This window comes from Musca vetustissima, unplaced genomic scaffold (genome assembly GCF_032173495.1).
Source record: "Musca vetustissima isolate MV318-11 ecotype Yass unplaced genomic scaffold, APGP_CSIRO_Mvet_v1 utg43716, whole genome shotgun sequence".
Taxonomy (NCBI): domain Eukaryota; kingdom Metazoa; phylum Arthropoda; class Insecta; order Diptera; family Muscidae; genus Musca; species Musca vetustissima.
In genome coordinates this window covers 69,449-95,446 of record NW_026887116.1, presented here as the reverse complement: position 1 = coordinate 95,446, position 25,998 = coordinate 69,449, and the positions used below count along the sequence as shown (strand labels likewise).

The window sequence follows — 25,998 nt, the reverse complement described above, 5'->3', positions numbered from 1 at the left end:
ATATAAAATATAAATTAATATCAAATAAATACAAAAACTCAAACTGTGATACCCTCCAAAAACATGGGTACCCGCTGACGTTTCAGCACCTTCAGTGTTGATGAGTGTTTGGGGCAACGACACTCGAGGGGCTTGCACTGACACTTCTTGGTCTTTTTCGCAATGGTGTGCTGTAGGATTTGTTCTGGAAATAATATATCGGAATAAATTCAATATAATTTTGATTTTTTTTAATATATTATTTTATTTTTTCAAATTAATTACTACACTCACTATCTTTAATAATTTTATTTGCCTTGGGCAATGATTTCAAAACTTTTTTAAACATTTTGGTGGGGTTTTACAATTTTTTTCTTTACGTTTTTTGTCTTATGAAGTGTGATAATATAATGGGCTGGTGGATTGTGTTGGCTACCATATTTATTAAAATTATTTAAATAATGTTTAGTGTCTTTTTTTAAATGAACTAAATTTAACCACATTTCAAACGATAGCCGGTGGTTAGACACACATTTTTTTAAGGTTCAAAACACACATTTTAATTTAAGTGTGGGAAATATTTTCCAGAAATGTAAAATAAATAATCTAGAATAATCTACAAATATTAAAATAGAAGTAGAAAATAGAAACCGACGGTCTCTATGAATTTTTTTCTATAGAAAATACTCGACCAACGGTCTTCTCGAATTTTTTCAATAGAAAACCAGTAAGGAAAGTAGTAAGCGGACGAGGTCGACTTTATGATACCCTTCATCACTTTGGGTATATTCAACAGATGAATCCTAAAAGACGTCGCATTTTAAAGGACCAGTAAAATGAAATTGGATCCAAAAACATTTCATTCTGCAACCGATATTAAATGTTTCATTTGGTCAGATATAGAAGCTATATCTAAACCTGAACCGATTTCAGGAAACAAATTTCGTGCAAACCGAAAGATATTAAGGGACTTTGGTACACCATTTTCCTTAAATCGGACGAAAATATATATGTGAGCTATATCTAAATCTGAACCGATTTTCAGGAAAATTAACACACATCATTCTAGACCTAATTCATTACGCTGTGCCAAATTTCGTTCAAATCGAAAGATATTTAGGGACTTTGGAACACCATTTACATTAAATCGGACGAAAATGTATATGGGAGCTATATCTAAATCTGGACCGATTTTCACGAAACTTAACATACATCATTCTAGACATAATTCAGTACACTATATCAAATTTCGTACAAATCGAAATATATATAGGGTATTTGGTGGACCATTTACATTAAATCGGACGAAAATATATATGGGAACTATATCTAAATCTGGACCGATTTTCAGGAAACTTAACACACATCATTGTAGATCTAATTCATTATGCTATGCCAAATTTCGTGCAAATCGAAAGTTATATGGGGACTTTGGTACACTATTTTCTTTAAATCGGACGATAATATATATGGGAGCTATATCTAAATCTGGACCGATTTTCAGGAAACTTAACACACATTATTCTAGATCTAATTCAGTACGCTGTGCCGAATTTCGTGCAAATCGAAAGATATATAGGGACTTAAGTGCACCACTTACATTAAATCGGACGATAATATATATGGGAGCTATATCTAAATCTGGACCGATTTTCAGTAAACTTAACACACATCATTCTAGAAATAATTCAGTACGCTGTGCGAAATTTCGTGCAAATCGAAAGATATATAGGGAATAAAGTGCACCATTTACATAAAATCGGACGAAACTATATATGGGAGATATATCTGAATCTGAACCGATTTCCTCCAATTTCAATAGGATTCGTCCTTGGACCAAAAAAGTAAACTTTGCCAAATTTCATCCAAATCGGATCATAAATGCGACCTGTACTTTGTTCACAAAAATACATGGACGGACGGACAGACAGACATGCATAAATCGTCTCAGAAAGTGTTGCTATGCATATTCTCAAAAGGAACCATGGGTCTATCTCGATTTCTTTTGCCTGTTACAAACATATGCACAAAGACATAATACCCTGTACCACAGTGCGGAGGAGGGTATAAACATTCACCTACGGCGTAAGGTCTCACGAAATTTTTTCTATAGAAAAAAATCGACCTAAGGCCTTAGCACATTAATTTCTATAGGAAAAAAATGACCTACGGTCTCACCAATTTTTGTTTCTACAGAAAAATATCGACTAAGGGTCTCATCAATTTTTTTCTATAGAAAAAATGCTCTCCCTTATGTAGACCTTGAACAAATATTTTTAAAAAATTCACGCAGTTGACATACTAATATTTTTTGCCTCCACTGTATGTGTCGTAAACCAAAGTTTTATTATGACACTCCCCCCCTCCTCTTCTGCTGCGACCGATAAGAATACGAAAACGAAAGTGTGAACAAAACAAATAAACATAAGAAATATGCAAATTATATTATTGGTTTGTTTTTCTTGTGGTTATCAGAAGAGCATACACAACAAAATCGGAAAAGAGAACGAGAGAGTGGTAAACTGAGAGCATGTATGCCGGCTGATCGCAAAAATCTTCAGCAGATGACACGATTTTCTTGTCGCCTTTTTCTTTTGGTTTAGTCGCTTTCGAGCTTCTGAAAAGTAAACAAGAAAATTCCACCGACCGAAAAATTAGACCTCTCTATACCCCGCTCTTTGCTTGTTGTTCGGACGATCACCAAAAACAAAACCACAGCAACCACCTCCGACTGACGCTGAAGCCCCGCAACATATAGCAGTGGCAGCAGTAAAACAACAAAGAAACACAGCGACGTTGACGTCAACCGCGACGCAGCAATGTGGTCACAAACATTTCTAATTGCATGCCTGGTGCCGCTGATATGGGCTGGCGTCTATCCAAATTATCATCCCCACTTTGATTTTGTTCAGTGGGACAAAGAGAAGTCACTGGATGACTATGAAGCCGCAGTGAAATGGTGGCAGACTGCCTCTTTTTATCAAATCTATCCAAGGTCATTTAAAGATAGCAACAATGATGGTGTGGGTGATCTTAGAGGTAAGGGGGAACATTTTTTTAAAGAGATGCGATTTTTAAGGCTAATTGTCCTCCTTTAGGTATCATGGAACAGCTGCCCTATCTCAAGGAGATTGGCATCACAGCCACCTGGCTTTCACCCATTTTCAAATCTCCCATGGCCGACTTTGGTTATGATATTGCGAACTTCTTCGAAATCGATCCATTGTTTGGAACCATGGAGGATTTTGAAAATCTCATGAAGGAGGCCAATCGCCTGGGCATTAAAATCATTTTGGATTTTGTACCCAATCACACGAGCGATGAATGTGAATGGTTTCAGAAATCGGTGAAGCGGGATCCCTATTACAAAGATTTTTATGTGTGGCACCCAGGGAAAATCATAAATGGCACACGTCAGCCACCCTCCAATTGGGTCAGTGTTTTCAGGGGCTCCGCCTGGGAATGGAATGAGCAAAGACAGGAATATTATCTGCATCAATTTGTCAAGAAGCAACCGGATCTGAATTATCGCAATCCTCTTGTAAGGTCAACAATGAAATTGGTGCTGGAATATTGGCTGGCTAAGGGTGTGGCGGGCTTTCGTGTTGATGCTGTACCACACACCATTGAAAAGGCCCCTGATGCAGCGGGTAATTGGCCGGATGAACCGCGGAATCCCTATGTCAATGATCCCGATGATTATGGTTATTTGCAGCATATCTACACAGTTAATCAACCGGAGACAATTGATTTGGTTTATGAATTCCGCAAGGTATTGGATGATTTTCGGGCAGAGCATGGCGGAGATGAACGCATTTTGATGACTGAAAGTTATTCACCTTTGCCCATTGTAATGCAATATTATGGTAATGCCACCACGGAGGGGGCTCAGATACCATTTAATTTTTTGATAATTGAAGAGCTGGGTAATAATTCGAATGCCTTTAATTATGCGGATACCATTAATAAGTGGTTGGGAAATATGCCCGCGGGAAGGACAGCCAATTGGGTGGTGAGTAAAAAAATTAAAAATATAAAAAAAAATTGGGAAAGAATTTGGTGGGACCCTAGGTCTCATTTTTTTCTATAGAAAAAATCCGGTGAGATCTTAGGTCTACTTTTTTTCTATAGGCCGAGTTTTTTTTTTCTATAGGAAAAAATATAATGAGACCCTAGGTCGAGTTTTTTCTATAGAAAAAATCTGGCGAGACCCTAAGTCGAGTTTTTTCTATAGAAAAAAATCTGGCGAGACCTTCGGTTATTCTATAGAAAAAAGTCTGGTTAGACCCTAGGTCAATTTTTTTCTATAGAAAAAAAAATCTGGTGAGACCCTAGGTCGAGTTTTTTCTATAGAAAAAAATCTGGTGAGACCCTAGGTCGAGTTTTTTCTATAGAAAAAAATCTGGTGAGACCCTAGGTCGAGTTTTTTCTATAGAAAAAAATCTGGTGAGACCCTAGGTCGAGTTTTTTCTATAGAAAAAAATCTGGTGAGACACTAGGTCGAGTTTTTTTTTATAGAAAAAAATCTGGTGAGACCCTAGGTCGAGTTTTTTCTATAGAAAAAAATCTGATGAGACCCTAGGTCGAGTTTTTTTCTATAGAAAAAAATCTGATGAGACCCTAGGTCGAGTTTTTTTCTATAGAAAAAAATCTGATGAGACCCTAGGTCGAGTTTTTTCTATAGAAAAAATCTGGTGAGACCCTAGGTCGAGTTTTTTCTATAGAAAAAAATTTGGTGAGACCCTAGGTCGAGTTTTTTCTATAGAAAAAATCTGGTGAGACCCTAGGTCCAGTTTTTTTCTATATATATATATATATAGGTCGAGTTTTTTTCTATAGAAAAAAAATCTGGTGATACCCTAGGTCCAGTTTTTTCTATAGGTCCCTAGGTCCAGTTTTTTCTATAGAAAAAAATCTGGTGAGACCCTAGGTCGAGTTTTTTCTATAGAAAAAAATTTGGTGAGACCCTAGGTCGAGTTTTTTTCTATAGAAAAAAATCTGGTGAGACCCTAGGTCGAGTTTTTTCTATAGAAAAAAAATCTGGAAATAGCCTAGGTCGATGTTTTTCTATAGAAAAAAACTGGTGAGACCCTGGGTCGATGTTTTTCTATAGAAAAAATTGTTGTGGGACCTTTATGATTTTGTTTCCTCTTCCAGCTTGGCAACCATGACAAAAGTCGCATTGGTTCCCGCTTGGGCGCCGATCGCATCGACATGATGAACATGTTGACCTTTACCCTGCCCGGTTGCAGTGTCACCTATAACGGCGAGGAGATTGGTATGACCGATGTTTGGATATCATGGAATGATACTGTAGATCCATCAGCCTGTAATTCAAATCCCGATATTTATGAGTCCCTCTCCCGTGATCCCGAGCGTACACCCTTCCAATGGAATGATGGTCATATGGCAGGATTTTCAAAGGCCAACAAGACCTGGTTGCCGATATCGCCACTCTACAAGGAAATCAATGTGGAAAAGGAACGTGCGGACCCACTCAGTCATTTGAATATTTTCAAGGCCTTGCAGGAGTTGCGTAAGGAGCCGACAATGAAATATGGTCAGACAGAGGTGAAGGCTTTGAAACAAAATGTTTTGGGAGTTAAGAGGTAGGTGGCCAGAGGCTTTATAAGATGAGATTTTTTATGAAGTATTTTTTCGATTTCAGATTCCTTTTGAAGGACTACACCTTTGTCACCCTCTTGAATATTTTCAATGAGGTTGAAAGCTTTAATTTACAGCAGGCCTTCTTAAATATTCCCGATGAAATGGTATATCACATTGTAACCAAGAAATCCAAGGCCAAGAAGGGGTAAGCGAACCTTATAGCTAATTGAAAACTCTAAGTAAACCAATCTCCTCTTTTCTTCCTGCAGTGACCGAGTCAAAACCTCCTCCATAACTTTGCAACCCAAGGAGGCGGTAATTTTGAAATCCACCAGCAAATTGACCACCACAGCCGGTTATTACCTCTACTATACCCATGAAGAAGAACAAGAACCTCAACATTAAATTCTTAATTTTTATTTTTAGGTGCCAAGCACAATTTATTTTCGTTTTTTTAATTTTTTTTTTTTCAAAATATTTTCTTAAAACAACTTTTCAAAAAATTAGGCGGATTCTACAATAATGGCCTCATTGCCATTCAAATAGAAATTATCCAATGCCACCAGATCTCTGTAATAAAACCAAAATTTATAAAAAAATATTAGTGTTGAAAAATTATTTTTTTTTTTTTTTGGGCTTCGAAACCTACCCAACCTTCCTGGTCGATATGACATTGGCAATTTTCGTTTTATAGCTTCCCGAGGCCTTGATGACATCAACAACATTGGCATTTTGGGCCGAGTCCAAAACATTGGCCAATAGGATGTAGGTCTTTTCATTGGGCAGGGATCTGAAAAGGAGAAGAAAAAAATTAAAATCAGAAAATATGGGCCTCAAATTTATTCCATAGAAAAAAAATTTGCAGCCATGGGGTATCATTTTTTTGCTATTGAATAAAATATTCGGAGACCTCGGGTCTGAGACATCATGTCCACATAATTCGTAGACCTCGGGTCTTACATTTTTTTCTACAGAAAAAAATCCGAAGACCTTGGGTCTAGCCTTTTCTTCTACAAAAAAAAATCGGAGTCTTCGAGCCTCACATTTTTTCCAATAGAAAAAAATCTTAGAAAATAATTAAAAATCTCCCTCCTACCTCTTCACCGCCAAAATATTATCGCCCACATTGCCATACTGTAGATTGCCATATTGCAGTGTCTTCGTTTGGCGTAACTTCGACATTTCTTTATAAACATTCAGATGACTCTTGGTGGTCGCCTTTTCCGTTTCTACATTCACGGTGACATAATTCGGATTAACGGGCAACCAAGTGGACTTGCCATCGGTAAAGCCAGCTTCAGCAGCAGAACTCCATTGGAAGGGTGTACGTGCCGGATCACGGGTAAACTGTTGATAGTTATCTGGGCTGGCATTACAGGCAGCGGGATCGACACTATCCTCATATGATATTTCTAAATCGAGCATACCCAATTCATCACCCTGAAGGAGAAAGGGAAAGTGATGAAATTAAAATAACATTTTACCGAGCAATGGTGGAGGAGGTGCGGCTTACCATATAAGTGATACTGACACCAGGCAGGAACATTTGCAGCATATTCATCAGATCAATGCGATTCTCACCATAACGACTGCCAACACGACGTTTGTCATGGTTGCCCATCTAGGAAAAAAAATTGAGAAAATTGGGATCAGAAAAAAATTAGCTGAGACCTTAGGTGATGTTTTTCTATGGAAACGAATTTTGGTTAGAGCCTAGGTTAATTTTTTTCTATAGAAAAAATTTGGTGAGAGCCTAGGTCCATTTTTTTCTATAGAAAAAAAATTGGTGAGAACCTTGGTCGATTTTTTCTATAGAAAAAGTTTTGGTGAGAACCGGGTCAATTTTTTCTATAGAAAAAAATTTGGTGAGATCCTGGGTCGATTTTTTTCTATAAAAAAAAAATTTGGTGAGACCCTGGGTCGATTTTTTTCTATAGAAAAAAATTTGGTGAGACCTTGGGTCGATTTTTTTCTATAGAAAAAAATTTGGTGAGACCCTGGGTCGATTTTTTTCTATAGAAAAAAATTTGGTGAGACCCTGGGTCGATTTTTTTCTATAGAAAAAAATTTGGTGAGACCCTGGGTCGATTTTTTTCTATAGAAAAAAAATTGGTAAGACCCAGGGTTTTTTTTTCTATAGAAAAAAATTTGAGACCCTGAGAAAAAAATTTGGTGAGACCATGAGTCGATTTTTTTCTATATTTTTTTCTTTTTTTCTATAGAAAAAAATTTTGAGACCCTGGTGAGACCCTGAAAAAAATTTGGTGAGACCCTGGGTCGATTTTTTTCTATAGAAAATTTGTTGAGACTAGGTCGACTTTGGACATCAGTGGTATTTTTGTAAATTTCTTTCCCCGTTTCACTTACCACCCAATTTGCGGTTTTACCCGACGGCATATTATCCATCCACTTTTTGATGATTTTCGTAAATCCTCCAGCCGGCAGATTGGTATTATTTTGATTATCATTTCCGGCACTGATAAATTGGAAATTAAAGGGAATCTGAGCACCCTCCACAGACTTATTGCCATACATTTTCATAACCTGATCAATGCTGGACCAGGTTTCAATCATCAACACCCTGGTATCACCACCATGTACCCTTTGATAATCCTCCAGTAATTTATGCCATTGATAGACCATATCAATGGTTTCTGGTTGATCCTGAGTATAGATGTGCAGCAAATATGCGGAATCATCTGTATCATTGGTATAACCCGATTTCGGTTCATCAGGATAGCGGCCATTTTCATCGGGTAATACTTCAAACATCCAGGGGACAGCATCAATGCGAAAACCGGCCACACCACGATCGAGCCAATAGGTCAGGACCCGTTTCATTTGAGCCACAACGTCGGGGTTACGATAGTTGAGATCGGGTTGCTTAACGGCAAACTGATGAAGGTAATATTGCTGTCTCTTTTCATTCCATTCCCAGGCACTGCCACGAAAGGCCTGTAACCAATTACTGGGTGGCTGCCTTTGGCCCTTTTCATCCACATAGCCATCATGCCAGACATAGTAGTCCTCATAGCCCTTCTCACGATTAACGGATTTTTGGAACCAAACACATTCATCACTTGAGTGATTGGGCACGAAATCCATAATTATTTTTAAACCCAATTTATTCGCTTCCTTAATGAGTTCATCGAAATCAGCAAGGGTTCCATATTCCGGTTGTATGTCAAAGAAATTGGCAATGTCATAACCAAAATCGGCCATGGGTGAGACATAGATGGGTGATAGCCATGTGGCATTCACACCAATCTCCTTGAGATAGCTGAGCTTCGAGATGATACCCTTCAGATCACCAATACCATCACCATTAGAATCCTTAAAGGATCTGGGATAAATTTGATAGAATTGTGAGACCTGCCACCAATCTTTGCTGGCCAGGCTGTTATCGGTTACACTGCCATCACCGGTACATGCCTTACTCTCTTGGATCGCAAGGAGTAGTAGAGCCAAAGTGAGGAGGCCAATTAGTGGTCGGCTAATGGCCATAGTTTTATTAATTTGTTTCACTAAAAAATTTCAGACAGTTTCCTACTGCCTTTGTGGTCGATTAATTACTGCCATCCCCATTAGCACTACAAGGGGGTTTTAATAAATTTTTTCCCTTGCACATTCGTGCCTCAGTTACTTTAAGTTTTGTTTTTCTTTTCAGCAATTTTTTTCTCAACTATCTTCAAGTGTCTGATCAAATATTTGGTACTTTGTTTTGAATTGGCACTACAAACAATTTGTAGTTATTGTTGTTGTTGATTTTTTTTGCATTTTCCTGTTGTTGTTATTGTTCTCTATTTTCTTGCTCATTAAGTTTTTTGTTTTGCTATGATTTTTCGCTATGTGTGTATGTGTGTGTTAAATTGGTTCTTATCGCCCGGTTTGTTTATTTTTTACTTGAATGGCATTTGGTTGCAATTGCTCACTCAGGGGGGGGGGCTAAATTTAATTGAGCAGTCAGAATGCAACAGAGGCGGAATAAAAGACAGGGGATAAACAAATAAAAAATCAAGCTATGTTCTCTCCAGATTTTTTCTATAGAAAAAAAAATCTAGCAAGGGTATCTCCAATTTTTTTTTCTATAGAAAAATTGACCTGGGTTCCCGCCAATTTTTTTTATACAAAAAATCGACCTAGGGTCTGGGGAGATTTTTTCTATAGAAAAAACCAGTAAGGAAAATAGTAAAGTCGGACTGGGCCGACTATATGATACCCTTCACCACTTTGGGTATATTCTACACATGTATCCTAACAGACGACGCGTTTTTGTTATATATCTATATCTGTACCGATTTCAGGGAAACTTGCCAGAGACTAATTTATATGACTTCAATACGTTCTGTCAATCTAGATTTAGTTCAGTACTCTATACCAAAATTCACCAATTACATAAAATCGGACGAAAATATATATGGGGACTATATCTAAATCTGAACCGAATTTCACGAAACTTACCACACGATATTCTAGCCTTAATTCAATACGCTATGACAAATTTCGTGCAAATCGAATGATATATAGAGACTTTGGTACACCATTTACCTTAAATCGGACGAAAATATATATGGGAGCTATATCTAAATCTGAACCGATTTTCACGAAACTTGGCAGACATCATTCTAGACCTTATTCATTACGCTGTGCCAAATTTCATGCAAATCGAATGATATATAGGGACTTTGGTACACGATTTACCTTAAATCGGACGAAGATATATGGGAGCTATATCTTAATCTGAACCGATTTTCACGAAACTTGGCAGACATCATTCTAGACCTTATTCATTACGCTGTGCCAAATTTCATGCAAATCGAAAGATATATAGGGACTGTTAACATAAAATCGGACGAAAATGTATATGGGAGCTATATCTATATCTGAACCGATTTTTCCCAATTTCAATAGGGTTAGTCATTGGGCCAAACAAATGAGCTGTGCCAAATTTCATCCAATTCGGATCTTAAATGCGACCTGTACATTGTTTACAATTTAACATGGACAGACGGACAGACGGACGGACATGAATAAATCGACTCAGAAAGTGATTCTATGCATATTCTCAAAAGAAACCATGGGTCTATCTCGATTTTTTTTGCCTGTTACAAACATATGCACAAAGACATAATACCCTGTACCACAATGTGGTGAAGGGTCTCTCCAGTTTTTTTCTTTTGAGAAAGATCGAACTATGGTCTCTTCAGATTTTTTTCTATAGAAAAAACTCGAACTATGGTCTCTCCAGATTTTTTTCCATAGAAAACTCGACCTAGGGTCTCAGAAATTTTTTTTTCTATGAAAAAAAACCTGGCCTAGGGTTTCAGCAGATTTTTTCAACAGAAAATCTCGACCTAAGACCAAAATTCGACCTATTGTCTCACCAGATTTTTATCTATAAAAAACTCGACCTAGGGTCTCACCAGAATATTTTTCTATACAAAAACCTCGACATAGGGTCCCAGCATAGTTTTTTTCTATGGAAAAAGCTCGACCTATTGTCCCACCAGATTTTTATCTATAGAAAAAACTCGACCTAGTGTCTTACCAGATTTTTTCTATAGAAAAAACTCGATCATAGAAAAAGTTGAGACCTGTTGTCATCGTGGTGTCCAATTCCTGCCCCTTTGTGACCCCCCTCTGACCATGTTAATTACTATTCGTATGTGCCTGTGTTTATTTTGTTCCCACTGAGAATAATTATTCATGCTGTGCATTTGAAGAATATCAATCAGAAACAAACAATAGTCACTCCGTCTGTCCGTCCGTCATTCGAAGTATATTTGTGAGTGTGTTGCTTATATGCATTTCGTTTTTGTTGTTGTGTTTATTTGGCAATTTCATTCATATTTCGCCTCACTGAAGTGGAAGCTTTTAATTGTTAGGTGGTGGGTCCGGTGTGTTGATGTGTGTGTGTGTTTGGATTTTATGGAGCTGTGCAATATTCTCAGGGAAATTGAATAGAAAAACAAATTATAATTACATATCTTGACTGCAAAGGTGAGATGAGTGGTAATGAGGGATTTCGAATTATTATTTTTTTTAATTTCAATACTTTAAAAAATATTTTATATATATTTTTTTTTGGAAAATTAAAATGTAAAATTTCGACTATTAAAAATCAAATATTAAAAAAAACTTATTTTTAATATTTTTGTATAAAAAAAAAATATTTTTTAGGAAAATTTTTTTCAAATTTTGTATTTTTTAAATGGAAAAAAAAATATTTTCAAATTTTTTGGAAGAAAAAAATTTTCAATTTTTTTTGGAAAATAAATATTTTTAAAATTTTTTGGAATAAATATTTTTCAATTTTGTTTTAAAATTTATAATAATTACTCCCGACGTCTTTTTTTAGTATCTTCTTTCATTTATTATGTGTATGTCCATGACTATTTTTCTAAGGCCTACGTGACACATCGTTGAGTTTTCATATCAATTTCAAATATTCAAGTGGATCCCCTCAACAAATTTTCCAATCACTTCTATGGCACACAGAGAAGTTTTTATTTACACACTTCAACCAGTGTAAACCGACCTTACTTAACAATTGACGTTTTAAACACACAATCGGTATGCGGCAGTTTTGGCTACACAAAACTAGAAATGGGTAGATTTGTTAAAAAGTATCGATTTTTTTAATGTCTCCAAAACTCAAAAAATATTTTTTTAAAAATTTGGAGTTATTAAAAGGGTCTATATGAGGCATACTTTTTTGTTGGATCTACATAACGCGTGGATTGATTTTTAAAACATATTCTTAACCACCTTTATTTTTAGGGTCTACATAAGGTATGGATTTTATACCCTACATAACTATGTTGTCAGTGTATTATAGCTTTCTGCAGCCCCAAGAGTTTATAACGCCGCGAAATATTGGCCCTAGACCCACATTTAAGAATATCGATCGTCATATCTCGACTGAGTCAATCTGTCTGTCTATTATAATTTGTTAACACGATACAGGCCACAGTTATGGTATGGTATGTATCCTGACTTTTGTGTGAAAAATTACAAATTTGGTATTCAATGGCAAATGTATTTCCTCCTGAAGGACATAGACCCGAGATAGTACATCCAAGAGATGTGGTTGACCTTTAAATTGATACCAACTATATGGTTGGATGTACTCGGATGTGGAATTTATACGTAAATATTTGAAGGTGTCTATGTGCTATGATAATGTTTAGTACTGCTATTACCCCACTTGAGGGCGGAAATATCGAGCTGATCGCTTTGAAATTTTACATAAAGTTCCGGTTATGGTCAGTGCCTATATTTATCGGTGATAATGATATGGAGCTTAGGGTACAATAAACCGAAATCTATATTTTTTTGTGAGATTTTCTGGTCGCTCTAGAGGCCATTATTATATGCAGAACATCAGATATTTTACACGGTGAATGGGGATCTGAACAATTACTTAGAACGGTGTTTAGATGATGATCGGTCAATATTCCGAGGGTCAAATCAACAACAACCTAAATTGACCAAATTTTTATACCCTTCACTACACTGTGGTACAGGGTATTAGTCTTTGTGCATATGTTTGTAACAGGCAGAAGGAAACGAGATAAGTCGATTTATGCATGCCCGCCCGTCAGTCTGCAGTTGTTAAGTTGTAAACAAAGTACAGGTCGCATTTATGATCCGAATTGGATGAAATTTTGCATAGGTCACTTATAGTCCTATAGCTCCTATATATATGTTCGTCCGATTTAATGTAAATGGTGTACCAAAGTCCCTATATATCTTTTGATTTGCACGAAATTTGGTACATCGTACTAAATTAGGTCTAGAATGCATATTTCCTGAAAATCGGTTCAGATTTAGATATAGCTTTCATATATATTTTCGTCCGATTTAATGAAAATGGTCCACCAAAGTCCCTATATATCTTTCGATTTGAACGAAATGAATTAAGTCAAGAATGATGTGTGCGAAGTTTCGAGAAAATCGGTTCAGATTTAGATATAGCTCCCATATATAGTTTCGTCCGATTTAAGGTAAATGGCGCACCAAAGTCTCTATATATCATTCGATTTGCACGAAACTTGGCATAGGATACTGAATTAGATCCACAACGATGTGTGCTAAATTTGAAAATCGGTTCAGATATAGATATAGCTCCTATATATAGTTTCGTCCGATTTTATGTAAATGGTGAACCAAGGTCCCTATATATCATTCGATTTGCGTGATATTTGGCAGAATGTACCGAATGCAGCCTAGAATGATGTTTGCTTAGTTTCGCGAAAATCAGTTCAGATTTAGATATAGCTCCCATATATATTTTCTTCCGATTTAAGGTAAATGGTGCACCGAAGTCACTATAAATCTTCCGATTTGCACGAAATTGGGCACATCGTACTGAATTCAGCCTAGAATGATGTTTGCTAAGTTTTATGAAAATCAGTTCAGATTTAGATAAAGCTCCCATATATATTTTCATCCGATTTTATGAAAATGGTGTACCAAAAACCCTATATAGAGTCTAGAATGATGTGTGCTACGTTTCGTGAAGACTGATTCCGATTTAGAGATAGCACCCATATATAATTTCGTCCGATTTTAGGTAAATGGTGCACCAAACGCCTAATGCCTCCGATAAGCGACGTCTATTGGGATATATATGTAGAAAATACGAAAGTGGTGAAGGGTATCATATAGTCGGCCCAGTTCCTTACTGGTTCTTTCATTATTTTTATTTTATTTTTTTATTTTATATATTTTAAGTACTCTATAATGATTCCTTAAAACTAATTACAATTAAAATATATATTCTAATAAATATTTATTTAATTTGATTCCACAATTATGGCCTCATTACCGCTCAAATAGACTTTGTCAAGGGAAATTTCATCTCTGAAATAAAAAATAAATTTAAATGGGGAATTTTCGAAATATTGATTCAAATTTCAAATATTTTTCAAAACATACCCCACTTTCTTATTGGAATTTACATTGACAATTTTTATTGTAAATTTCCCACTGGCCTTGATGGCATCCGTAACACTGACAGTCTTGGCATGACCCAAGACATTGGCCAATAAAATGTAGGTCTTTTCACCAGATAAAGACCTGAAATGAAAAAGAACATTCCAAAATGAAAAAAAAATATGTTCTATCGAAATAGGCCTTCAAAGGACAATACATATTTAAAAAAATCGATTTTTTTAAATTAAAAAAAATTAGACCATTTTTTTTTTAGATCCAAATTAATAATTTTTGCCAGCAATATTTAACCCTTGTGAACATAAGTATTTTGATCTCACCTCTTTATGACCAAAATATCATCGCCCACATTACCATACTGCAGTCCGCCATACTGCAATGTTCGCGTTTGACGCAGCTCTGACATTTGCTTATAAACATTCAAATGACTCTTGGGCTTGGCCCGTTCCGATTCAACATTTGTTATCAAATAGTAAGGATTAACAGGCAGCCAAGTAGAGCTATTTGTTGAAAATCCAGCATTTGCTTTAGTACTCCATTGGAAGGGAGTACGTTCTGGATCACGGCTAAATTGATCATAGGTCTCAGAATTGGCTCTACAGGCGGCAGGATCAACGCTCTCCTCCCACGAGAGATCCGTATCGATCATGCCAATTTCTTCGCCCTAGGGAGAAATCAGAAACAAATCATTTTACATTTACAGAAAAGTCGAAGGAGGGCGTATGGCATACCATATATGTCACACTGGCACCGGGCAAAAACATTTGCAGCATATTCATCAGATCGATGCGTTTCTCGCCATAGCGGGTACCCACACGACTGCGGTCGTGATTTCCCATCTGAAAATGAGAAGATTTTTTTAAAAATAATTTTTCAAGGTGTAATCAATGGCGTGAATTTTTTTAAAGATATTTTTAATGGTGGAGTCAAAGGCGTGAATTTTTAAATAATATTTTTTAGGTCGAGACATAGGCGTGGATTTGTTAGAAATATTTTTTAAGGTCGAGACATAGGCGTGGATTTGTTAGAAATATTTTTTAAGGTCGAGACATAGGCGCGCGATTTTTTAGAAATATTTTTTAAGGTCAAGACATAGGCGCGCGAGTTTTTAGAAATATTTTTTTAATATCTACCCAAATTTTTATTAAGTACTTACCACCCAATTCGGTGTCTTTCCCGCCGGCATGTTATCCATCCATTTGTCAATAATGGCCACAAAACCATCGGCCTTCAAATCCGTGTTATCCAAATCCGCATGTCCCCCAGCAATAAATTGAAAATTGAAGGGTATCTGAGCTCCTTGGGTGGTGCGATTACCATAGAGCTTCATAACCTCATTGATCTTCGACCAAGTTTCAATCATCAGCACCCTGGTATCACCACCATGCACCCTTTGATAATCCTCCAATAGCTGGCGCCATTGATATACCATATCAATGGTTTCCGGCTGATCCTGAGTATAGATGTGCGAAAGATAATCAAAATTCAAGGGATCATCCGGATAAAGACCCGACAAAGGTTCATCGGGATAAAGGCCCGTTGTGGCATTTGGCAGCACTTCAAACATCCAAGGTACGGCATCAACACGAAAACCAGCCACACCACGATCCAACCAATAGGTGAGCACTCGTTTCATTTGGGCCACCACGTCAGGGTTGCGATAATTCAGATCGGGTTGTTTAATATCAAATTGGTGGAGGTAATATTGTTGTCTTTGTTCATTCCATTCCCAGGCAGAGCCACGGAAGGCTTGTAACCAATTACTGGGTGGCTGCCTTTGGCCCTTTTCATCCACATAGCCATCATGCCAGACATAGTAGTCCTCATAGCCCTTTTCACGATTGACGGATTTTTTAAACCAAATATTTTCATCACTTGAATGGTTCGGTACGAAGTCCATAATTATTTTCAAATTCAATTTATTGGCCTCCTTAATGAGTTCATCAAAATCCTCGAGGCTACCATATTCTGGTTGTATGTCAAAGAAATTGGCAATGTCATAACCAAAATCGGCCATGGGTGAGACATAGATGGGTGAAAGCCATGTGGCATTGATGCCGATCTCCTTGAGGTAGCTGAGCTTGGAGATGATACCCTTTAGATCACCAATACCATCACCATTGGAATCCATAAAGGATCTGGGATAAATTTGATAGAACTGCGAAGTCTGCCACCAATCTTTTGGCTGAGATGATGATGAAGAGGTTGTTACACCTCCAGTACCCGTACAACCATTGGAAATTTGGAATACACTTGCCAAGGATATAAGGCAAAGGATATAGCCTTTATAATACATCCTTGAATTCTCTTTTTAATTTTTTTGTTTCAAATATTTAATTTTAATTTCAAAACTTATTTCTCCTACTGTCCACTTGGAACTGCCATTGAATTTGTTATTGTCCAAGGTTTTTAAAAATTAAATTCCCTCGATTTTGTTTTTAATTTTCCATATCTCAAGTGTGTTGTAAGCTAGCTGTTGATGACTAGAATAGCTAAAATAATTATTGGCAGTTTCCTTTAGTCTTATGAGGTATTCATTATGTCAATATTTCAATTCTGAAGTGTTTTTTTTGTTTTGCAACGGCATTGCCATTTTGGGATTTAACGACCAAAATTCAAAATTTTGAAAAAATAGCTGAAAATTTTCTATAAAAAAGAAATACTTCACAAATATTTATAGATCAATTTTGGTCGAATTTTGGGCACTTTTGGTCGGTTTTTATAATACGGGAAATATAAAAAAGGCAACCCTTTTTCGATAACTTTTGTTATCGCCTTAAAATATTTACATTGCTGTGACGCATTTCGATTAAAAAAATTACAATTTCGTCATCTCGAAAACAAGGAAGACAGAGTAGGGGAAAGAGAGTACTTAAAAATGTTATCATGACCTATTATTAGGCATTTCCTTTTTTAAAAATAAATATCATGGCCTATCATTAGGCGTCCATTTTTTTAAAAATTATTTTTCATGACTTATCCCTAGGCGTGGATTTTTTTAAAAATTATTTTTCATAAGTTATCCGTAGGCGTGGATTTTTTAAAAATTATTATTCATGAGTTATCCCTAGGCGTGGATTTTTTTAAAAATTATTTTTCATGTCTTATCCCTAGGCGTGGATTTTTTTTTTAAATTATTTTTCATGAGTTATCCCTAGGAGTGGATTTTTTTAAAATTTTTTTTCATGACTTATACCTAGGCGTGGATTTTTTTAAAAAATTATTTTTCATGTCTTATCCCTAGGCGTGGATTCTTTTAAAAATTATTTTTCATGACTTATCGTGGATGTTTTTAAAAAATTATTTTTCATGACTTATCCCTAGGCGTGGATTTTTTAATAATTATTTTTTATACCCTTCACCACACTGTGGTACAGGGTCTTCTGTCTCTGTGCATATGTTTGTAACAGGCAAAAAAAATCGAGATAGACCCATGGTTCCTTTTGAGAATATGCATAGAATCACTTTCTGAGTCGATTTATGCATGTCCGTCCGTCCGTCTGACTGTCTGTAGATGTTACATTGTAAACAAAGTACCGGTCGCATTTATGATCCGATTTGGATGAAATTTGGCACAATTCACTTATTTGGCCCAAGGACGAACCCTATTGGTGAAAATCGGTTCAGATTTAGATATAGCTCCCATATATATTTTCGTCTGATATAGACACAAAATTCCCTATATATCTTTCGATTTGCACGAAATTTGGCATAGCGTACTGAATTAGGTACAGAATGGTGTGTGCCAAGTTTTGTGAAAAATTTTGATTTAGATACAGCTCCCATACATATCTTCGTCCGATTTAAGGTAAATGGGATACCATAGTCCCTATATATCTTTCGATTTACACGAAATTTAATATGTCACACTGAATTAAGCCTAGAATGATGTGTGTTAAATTTGGAGAAAATCGGTTGAAATTTAGATATAGCTCCCATATATATTTCCGTCCGATATAGGCACCAAATTCCCTACATATCTTTCGATTTGCACGAAATTTGGCTCATCGTACTGAATTAAGTCCAGAATGATGTGTGACAACTTTCTTCAAAATCGTTTCTGATTTAGATATAGTTCCCATATATATTTTCGTCCGATTTTAGGTAAATGGTGCACCAAAGTCCCTATATATCTTTCGATTTGCAAGAAATTTGGCATAGCGTACTGAATTAAGTCCGGAATGATGAGTGTAAAATTTCGTGAAAATCGGTTCTGATTTAGATATAGCTCCCATATATATTTTCGTCTGATTTTATGTAAATAATGCACCAAAGTCCCTATATATCATTCGATTTGCACGAAATTTGGCACAGCGTACTGACTTATGTTCAGAATGATGTGTGCCAAGTTCCGTCAAAATATCGCTCCCATATATAGCTTTGTCCGATTTTATATAAACGGTGCATCAAAGTCCTTATATATAATTTGATTTGCACGAAATTTTGCGTGTCATACTGAATTAAGCCTAGAATGATGTGTGGTAATTTTCGGGAAAATCGGTTTAAATTTAAATATAGCTCCCATATACATTTTCGTCCGATTTAAGGTAAATGGTGCACCAAAGTCCCTCTATATCATTAGATTTGCCCGAAATTTTGCGTAGTATACTGAGTTGAGTCTAGACCGATGTGTGTCAAGTTTCAAGAAAATCGGTTCAGATTTAGATATAGCTCCCATATATATTTCCGTTCGATATAGGCACCAAATTCCCTATACATCTTTCGATTTGCACGAAATTTGGCACAGCGTACTGACTTATGTCCAGAATGATGTGTGCCAAGTTTTGTGAAAATCGGTCTAGAATAATGTGTGCAAAGTTTTGTGAAAATCGGTTCAGATAACTTCCATATATATTTTCGTCCCATTTTATGTAAATGCTGAATTAGGTCTCGAATTATGTGTGCAAAGTTTCGTGAAAATCTGTTCAGATTTACATACACCTAAATATCCATAGCTAGGCCGATTGACACAACGTACTGAAGTTAATATAAATCAATCTCTGGCAATTTTCCTTGAAATCGGTTCAGATATAGATATAGCATAGCTTCCATATATAACTTCGACTTATTCATGTTTATTGTACACCAAATAATCAATGGGTGTTTGATTGATATTAAATTTTAAACAGTGCAGCATACCGAATAGCGTGTGTCAAGTTTGCTTTAAGGGGACCCCCCCATTCTCGGGGTCAAATTTTTTTTTGATTTAATTCGAATCTACACTAATTCAAGAATGTCCCTACAAAATTTCAAGTGTAAATCTCAAGAACTCTGGAAGATATAGCCGATTTGTTGTGTTAGCATCAAGTGACGGCTGAGGGGCTTCTCAAACTTTAAACGCGTTTTTATCTTTTGCGAATGGCGGGCACGATAACTCAAAAACTAATAACCCAATCGATACCAAATTTGTACACGTTTCTCTGTGAGTGTATAGCTATCGTATGAACTAGGATAAATCCAATCGGTGAAGAAATCGGCGATTTTCCAAAAATATGTTTTCAAAGGTCCCCCATTTTGTTAATTTTAGAGCGAAGTCAATAATCCTAGTTCATATGAGAGCCAGATATGTACTCATGCTAACACCGTTGGAATTTTCGGATTCCGATGTTCCAGTGAGGAGTTATCATGCCCGCCATCAAAAATAAGGACTTCTCTTTAATTACAAAAATCAACAACAAAACAATAACCATATAGTCGGTCCAGTCCAACTCTACTACTTTCCTTACTGGTTTAATTTGTGGATTTATTTCATGATAATTTAATTTTTGAAATTTATCTTCGAATTGGAATTTCTGCAATTATTTCCTAATAAATTACTGTAAATAAAACACCCGCATCTGTGTCACTCTCATTTAAGTATATCTCAATTTTCACTTTGATCTAATAGCGTCCTTTATTTGTGTGTCAGCTCAAATTTTCAGCCAAGACATTTTCCTCCTTTAAATAAATTCACATTGTCTGACACCTTGTTAGCAAAATCAGTGCCACATCCTTAGGATCTCATATGTGTCTGTGTGTGAGTGTGAACAAGAAATAAATCAGGAAAAAGTCATTAAGATTCGGAATAAATTTTCACCATTTTAATTTAAGGTGAAGTGTCGTTATTGTTGTCGCTTGTGGCATAAAAGCTCCGAGGATGTGAAGGTGTGTGGGTGGTGTCCTACGGCAGCTGGTTGAATTGTATTTGAAATCAGTCATTACAAATTTGTATTTTTTTTTGGCAAAATATACAAATTAATCTCATAAAAGAAATTTTATGGTGGTGGTGTGTGGCTTGAAATTTTTCAAAATCTACCCTCCACACATCCTACTCTACTTTCACGTTCATTAAAAATAAGGAAATATCTCTACCCTCTTCGAAGCATGTAAAAAAAAGAACAAAAGATGTTTAATGTTTTTTTGTTGTTATCTGTCTGTGTGGGTGTATGTGTGTTCGGCAATGGAAAATGTAATAAGACATGGCACGGAAAATAAAAAAAACTCCATCGTAAATTTTTCAAAGAAAAAAAAAACAACGACTTGCGAAATCATTATAATGACGATGATGGCAATAATTCCCATTAAAGGAAAAAACAAATACATCAAAAGCACACACACACACACACATACCCATTCAGCCACCCTTACAATCTAACTGACAAAATCGTTCCTTCTATGTGTGTGTGTGTGCGAGTGGTGTGTATGTATTTGTTCCAACAAGACAATTTCCCTTTATGACTGCTACAGAGCCTTTGAAAGCTAGAAACTCGTGTTTCAATACTTAACAGCGGAGTTTTTTCAGTCATCAATTCGGAGAAGCAAAATGTTCATGATTTATTTTTTTCCATCGATGATCAATCAAAGTTAATGATTTCGATGTCAAAATGAAGCAAACGAGCAAACTTACCAATAAGCATAAAATCCTCAGTTTCAAATTCACTGGAAAATGTGGTAGAGCATTTCACCAGTAACATTTAACATTCAAATGGAATGAGAAATGAAAAATAAGTTTTAAAAAATCCACGCCCTAGGATAGGCTTTAAAAAGTAAGTTTTAAACCAGTAAGGAAAGTAGTAAAGTCGAACTGGGCCGACTATATGATACCCTTCACAACTTTGGGTATTTGCAACAGATGAATCCTAACATACGTCGCATTTTTAAAGGACCAGTAAAATGAAATTGGAACCATAAACATGTCATTCAGCAACCCATACTAAATTTTTCATTTTGTCAGATATAGAAACTATATCTAAATCTGAACAGATTTTCAGGAAACATAATACACATCAGCCTAGACCTAATTCATTGCGCTATGCCAAATTTCGTGCAAATCGAAACATATACAGGGACTTTGGTGGACTATTTACATAATATCGGACGAAAATATATATGGGAGCTATTTCTAAATCCGAAACGATTTTAAGGAAACTTTACACACATCACTCTAGACCTAGTTCATTTCACGCTGTGCAAAATTTCGTGAAAATCGAACTTTGGTGGACCATTTACTTAAAATCGGACGAAAATATATATATGGGAACTATATCTAAATCTGAACCGATTTTCGAAACGAAACTTGTCACACATCGATCTAGACTCAACTCAGTATATTACGCAAAATTTCGTGCAAATCGAAAGATATATACTTTGGTGCACCATTTACATAAAATCGGTCAAACCTATATATGGGAACTATATCTAAATCAGAACCGATTTTCACGAAACTTTGCACACATCATTCGGGACCTAATTCTGTACCCTATGCCAAATTTCGTGCAAATCGGAAAATATATAGGGACTTTGGAGCTCCATTTACCTTAGATCGGACGGAAATATATATGGGAGCTATATATAAATCTGACCCGATTTTCTCGAAACTTGGCACACGTCATTCTAAACTCAATGCAGTACACTATGCAACATTTCGTGTAAATAGAAGGATATTTAAGGACTTTTTTGTACCATTTATATAAAATCGGGAAAATCTATATATGGGAGCTTTATCTAAATCTGAACCGATATCCACGAAACTTAGCACACATCATTCTGGACCTAATTCAGAACTCTATGCCAAATTTCGTGCAAATCGAGAGATTTATAGGGACTTTGGTGCCCCATTTACCTTAAATCGGACGAAACTATATACGGGAACTATATCTAATCAGAACCGATTTTTCCCAATTTCAATAGGATTCGTCCTTGGGCCAAACAAATTGGCTGTGCCAAATTTCATCCAATTCGGATCATAAATGCGACCTGTACTTTGCTCACAAAAATACATGGGCGGACGGACGGACATACATAAATCGACTCAGAAAGTGATTCTATGCATATTCTCAAAATTCCTTTTGCCTGATACATACATATGCACAAAGACATAATATCCTGTACCACAGTGTTGTGAAGGGTATACAAAAAAAATATTCGTCTAATGATAGGCCATGAAAAATAATTTCAAACCAGTGAGCGGAGCAATATAGTCGGTCGGAGCCGACCATACGATACCCTACACAACTATCAAGGAACTCTTACTTTCTGCAGATTTTTATTCCGAGCCTGGGCAATATTTCGTGAAAGTTGCAACCTCTTTGCCGGATTGGAGCTAAACAGAACCTCTTCCTTACACTGACTTTTTTACCGAATATTACTAATATTCAGTGCAGTCCTTCAAATTGCTTGTCCATATTCCCTTCACCTTGGGTTGTGTTGTGATGTTCGGCTTGAGGCCTATAAATCGTCTGGAAAAATGACAAAAAATTATGTGTTCGGTCCACTTCATCTCAAATTTTTTATGTGATCATCAACTAAAATTATAGGCGTTGTCCTTGACCATAACCCGAACCTCATGGAAAATTTCAAAGCGATCAGCGCTATATTTCCGCCCTCTAGTGTGGTCATAAATAATATATGAATACGTTAGCACCAGTAAATATTTAAGTGTAACTCCCACATCCGATTACATACGGCAATATAATTGGTATCAATTTAAAGGCCAACCACTCCTCTTCGATATACTGTCAACTTCTTGGGTCTATATCCTTCAGGAGTAAATATATACGCCATAGGATACATTTTTCACACAAAAATCAGGGTCCATTTGACCCGCTAAATATTGACCGATCTTTATCAAAACAGGCATGCTTATTCTTTGACCCGATCCCCTTCTCCATTTAAAAATTCACTGTGTGTGTCCCAGTATTGCGAACTCTGGAGCGACAGAAAAACCGACAAAAATTAAGTATTTGGTCCATTTCATCCCCTAAATATTAAACGATCTTTACCAAAAACAATAGGCGTCTCCATTGGGCCGAACCCTTCCTACATGCAAAATTTCGTGAAGATTGGTTCATAACTGTGGCCTGTATCGTGTTTACAAAATATAATGGACAGACGGACGGACGGACACACATGTCTAGATCGACTCAGCTAGTCGAGATATGACGTTCGGTATATTTAAAGTTGGGTCTAGGACCAATATTTCGCGAAATAATATGTCCTGATTTTTTGTTTAAATTACTTTAAAATTCGTTCAAAGATTTCCTTCAGATTTTCTTTAAGAATATTAAACATTTTCCCAAAGTAGACAAAATATTTACAAAAGTTCATAAAAAAGTTTTACCATAAAGGACAGCAGCAGCAGACATGTGTGGCATAAAAATGACACTGGCAGTTCTCCTCTTCCTTGGCTTCTTTCCTCCCAATTTTGTTTTTTAATTTGCCTCTCTCAATAACATTTGTCTGCCAACCTTTGCCCGTTATCAACTTTCAACACCATTATTATTTTTCGATACGTTAATTCATTAAAGGGATAACGGCGAAAGAAATTCACCGCCGCCTTCAAGAGTTCGGAAAAAGAATTTGTTTCTCTTTAGGCCGCATTCAACCTCAAAAACAAATAAAGAAGAAGAGGAATTGCTGGGCCAACAAATAAAGACTAATGTTTGGAATCTCTGGGGATTTTTTTCTTTGCGCTTGGCATTTTTTTCTTGAGGGGTAATTAAAAAAGGTCGCCAACTGAAGTTGAAGGCTTACTTTGTCTAAAAGCGAACGGTTAGGGTTTGAGTTGCGACACGTGGTATTCACTCAGCATACAAATTAGATGAAGGTTAATTTTTTTGTTGGTGTTATTTTAAAGAGGAATGAAATTTTAAGATTTTCAAGGTGCAATAATTAGGAGAGAAAAAAATTTCTTACTATGATTTAAGAGGATGATTAAAAAAATCAAGGACTACCTAAAGGACTTTAGATTTTAATGAAAATCTATTTTTTCTAATTAATTTTCAAGGTCTTCCATCAGACGTGGATTTTTTAAAAATTAATTTTCAAGGTCTTCCATCAGGCGTGGAATTTTAAAATAATTTTTAAGGTCTACCATCAGGCGTGGAATTTTACAAATTAATTTTCAAGGTCTTCCATCAGGCGTGGATTTTTTAAGAATTAATTTTCAAGGTCTACCATCAGGCGTGGATTTTTTAAAAATTAATTTTCAAGGTCTTCCATCAGGCGTGGATTTTTATACCCTTCACCACACTGTGGTACAGGGTATTATGTCTTTGTGCATATGTTTGTAACAGGCAAAAATAATCGAGATAGACACATGGTTCCTTTTGAGAATATGCATAGAATCACTTTCTAAGTCGATTTATGCATGTCCGTCCGTCCGTCCGTCCGTCTGTCCGTCTGTCCGTCTGTCCGTCTGTCTGTCCATGTTAAATTGTAAACAAAGTACAGGCCGCATTTATTATCCGAATTGGATGAAAATTGGTATAGGTCACTTATTCGGCCCAAGGACGAACCCTATTGAAATTGGGAAAAATCGGTTCAGATTTAGATATAGCTCCCATATATATATTTAACCGATTTAATGTAAACGATCCCTATATATCTTTCGATTTGCACGAAATTTGGTACAGCCTAATCATTTAGGTCTAGAATGATGTCTGCCAATTTTCGTGAAAATCGGTCCAGATTTAGATATAGCTCCCATATATAGTTTCGTCCGATTTCATGTAAATGGTGCACCAAAATCCCTATATATCCTTCGATTTGCACCAAATTTGGCATAACGTACTGAATTGAGCCTAGAATTATGTCTGCCAAGTTTCGTGAAAATCGGTCCAGATTTATATATAGCTCCCATATATATTTTCGTCCGATTTCATGTAAATGGTGCACCAAAGTCCCTATATATCCTTCGATTTGCACCAAATTTGGCATAACGTACTGAATTGAGCCTAGAATTATGTTTGCCAAGTTTCGTGAAAATCGGTCCAGATTTATATATAGCTCCCATATATAGTTTCGTCCGATTTCATGTAACTGGTGCACCAAAGTCGCTATATACCTTTCGATTTCCACGAAATTTGGCATAACGTACTGAGTTGAGCCTAGAGTCATGTCTGCCAAGTTTTGAGAAAATCGGTTCAGATTTAGATATACCTCCCATATATAGTTTCGTCCGATTTAATGTAAATGGTG

At 36.1% G+C, this 25,998-nt stretch overlaps 3 protein-coding genes across 3 annotated transcripts; 1 reads left to right on the top strand and 2 right to left on the bottom strand.

Annotated features, from left to right (window-relative positions):
- The first annotated feature begins 3,077 nt into the window (after nucleotides 1-3,077).
- LOC133334698 (maltase A3-like) lies at nucleotides 3,078-5,991 on the top strand. Its single transcript, XM_061543029.1, has 4 exons — nucleotides 3,078-3,991; nucleotides 5,137-5,588; nucleotides 5,648-5,791; nucleotides 5,856-5,991. The coding sequence occupies exons 1-4, from the start codon at nucleotides 3,083-3,085 to the stop codon at nucleotides 5,989-5,991; spliced, it is 1,641 nt and encodes a 546-aa protein (XP_061399013.1). The 5' UTR covers nucleotides 3,078-3,082.
- A 94-nt stretch (nucleotides 5,992-6,085) lies between these two features.
- On the bottom strand, nucleotides 6,086-9,038 carry LOC133334695 (maltase A3-like). The gene is made up of 5 exons (XM_061543027.1): nucleotides 7,954-9,038; nucleotides 7,100-7,207; nucleotides 6,683-7,026; nucleotides 6,236-6,376; nucleotides 6,086-6,156 (listed from the first exon to the last, which is right to left on the bottom strand). The coding sequence occupies exons 1-5, from the start codon at nucleotides 8,806-8,808 to the stop codon at nucleotides 6,090-6,092; spliced, it is 1,515 nt and encodes a 504-aa protein (XP_061399011.1). The 5' UTR covers nucleotides 8,809-9,038; the 3' UTR covers nucleotides 6,086-6,089.
- Nucleotides 9,039-14,857: 5,819 nt separating this feature from the next.
- Nucleotides 14,858-16,740, bottom strand: LOC133334693 (maltase A3-like). Its single transcript, XM_061543024.1, has 3 exons — nucleotides 15,698-16,740; nucleotides 15,273-15,380; nucleotides 14,858-15,205 (listed from the first exon to the last, which is right to left on the bottom strand). Exons 1-3 carry the CDS (start codon nucleotides 16,670-16,672, stop codon nucleotides 14,858-14,860), a joined length of 1,431 nt encoding a protein of 476 aa, XP_061399008.1. The 5' UTR covers nucleotides 16,673-16,740.
- Nucleotides 16,741-25,998: the final 9,258 nt, after the last annotated feature.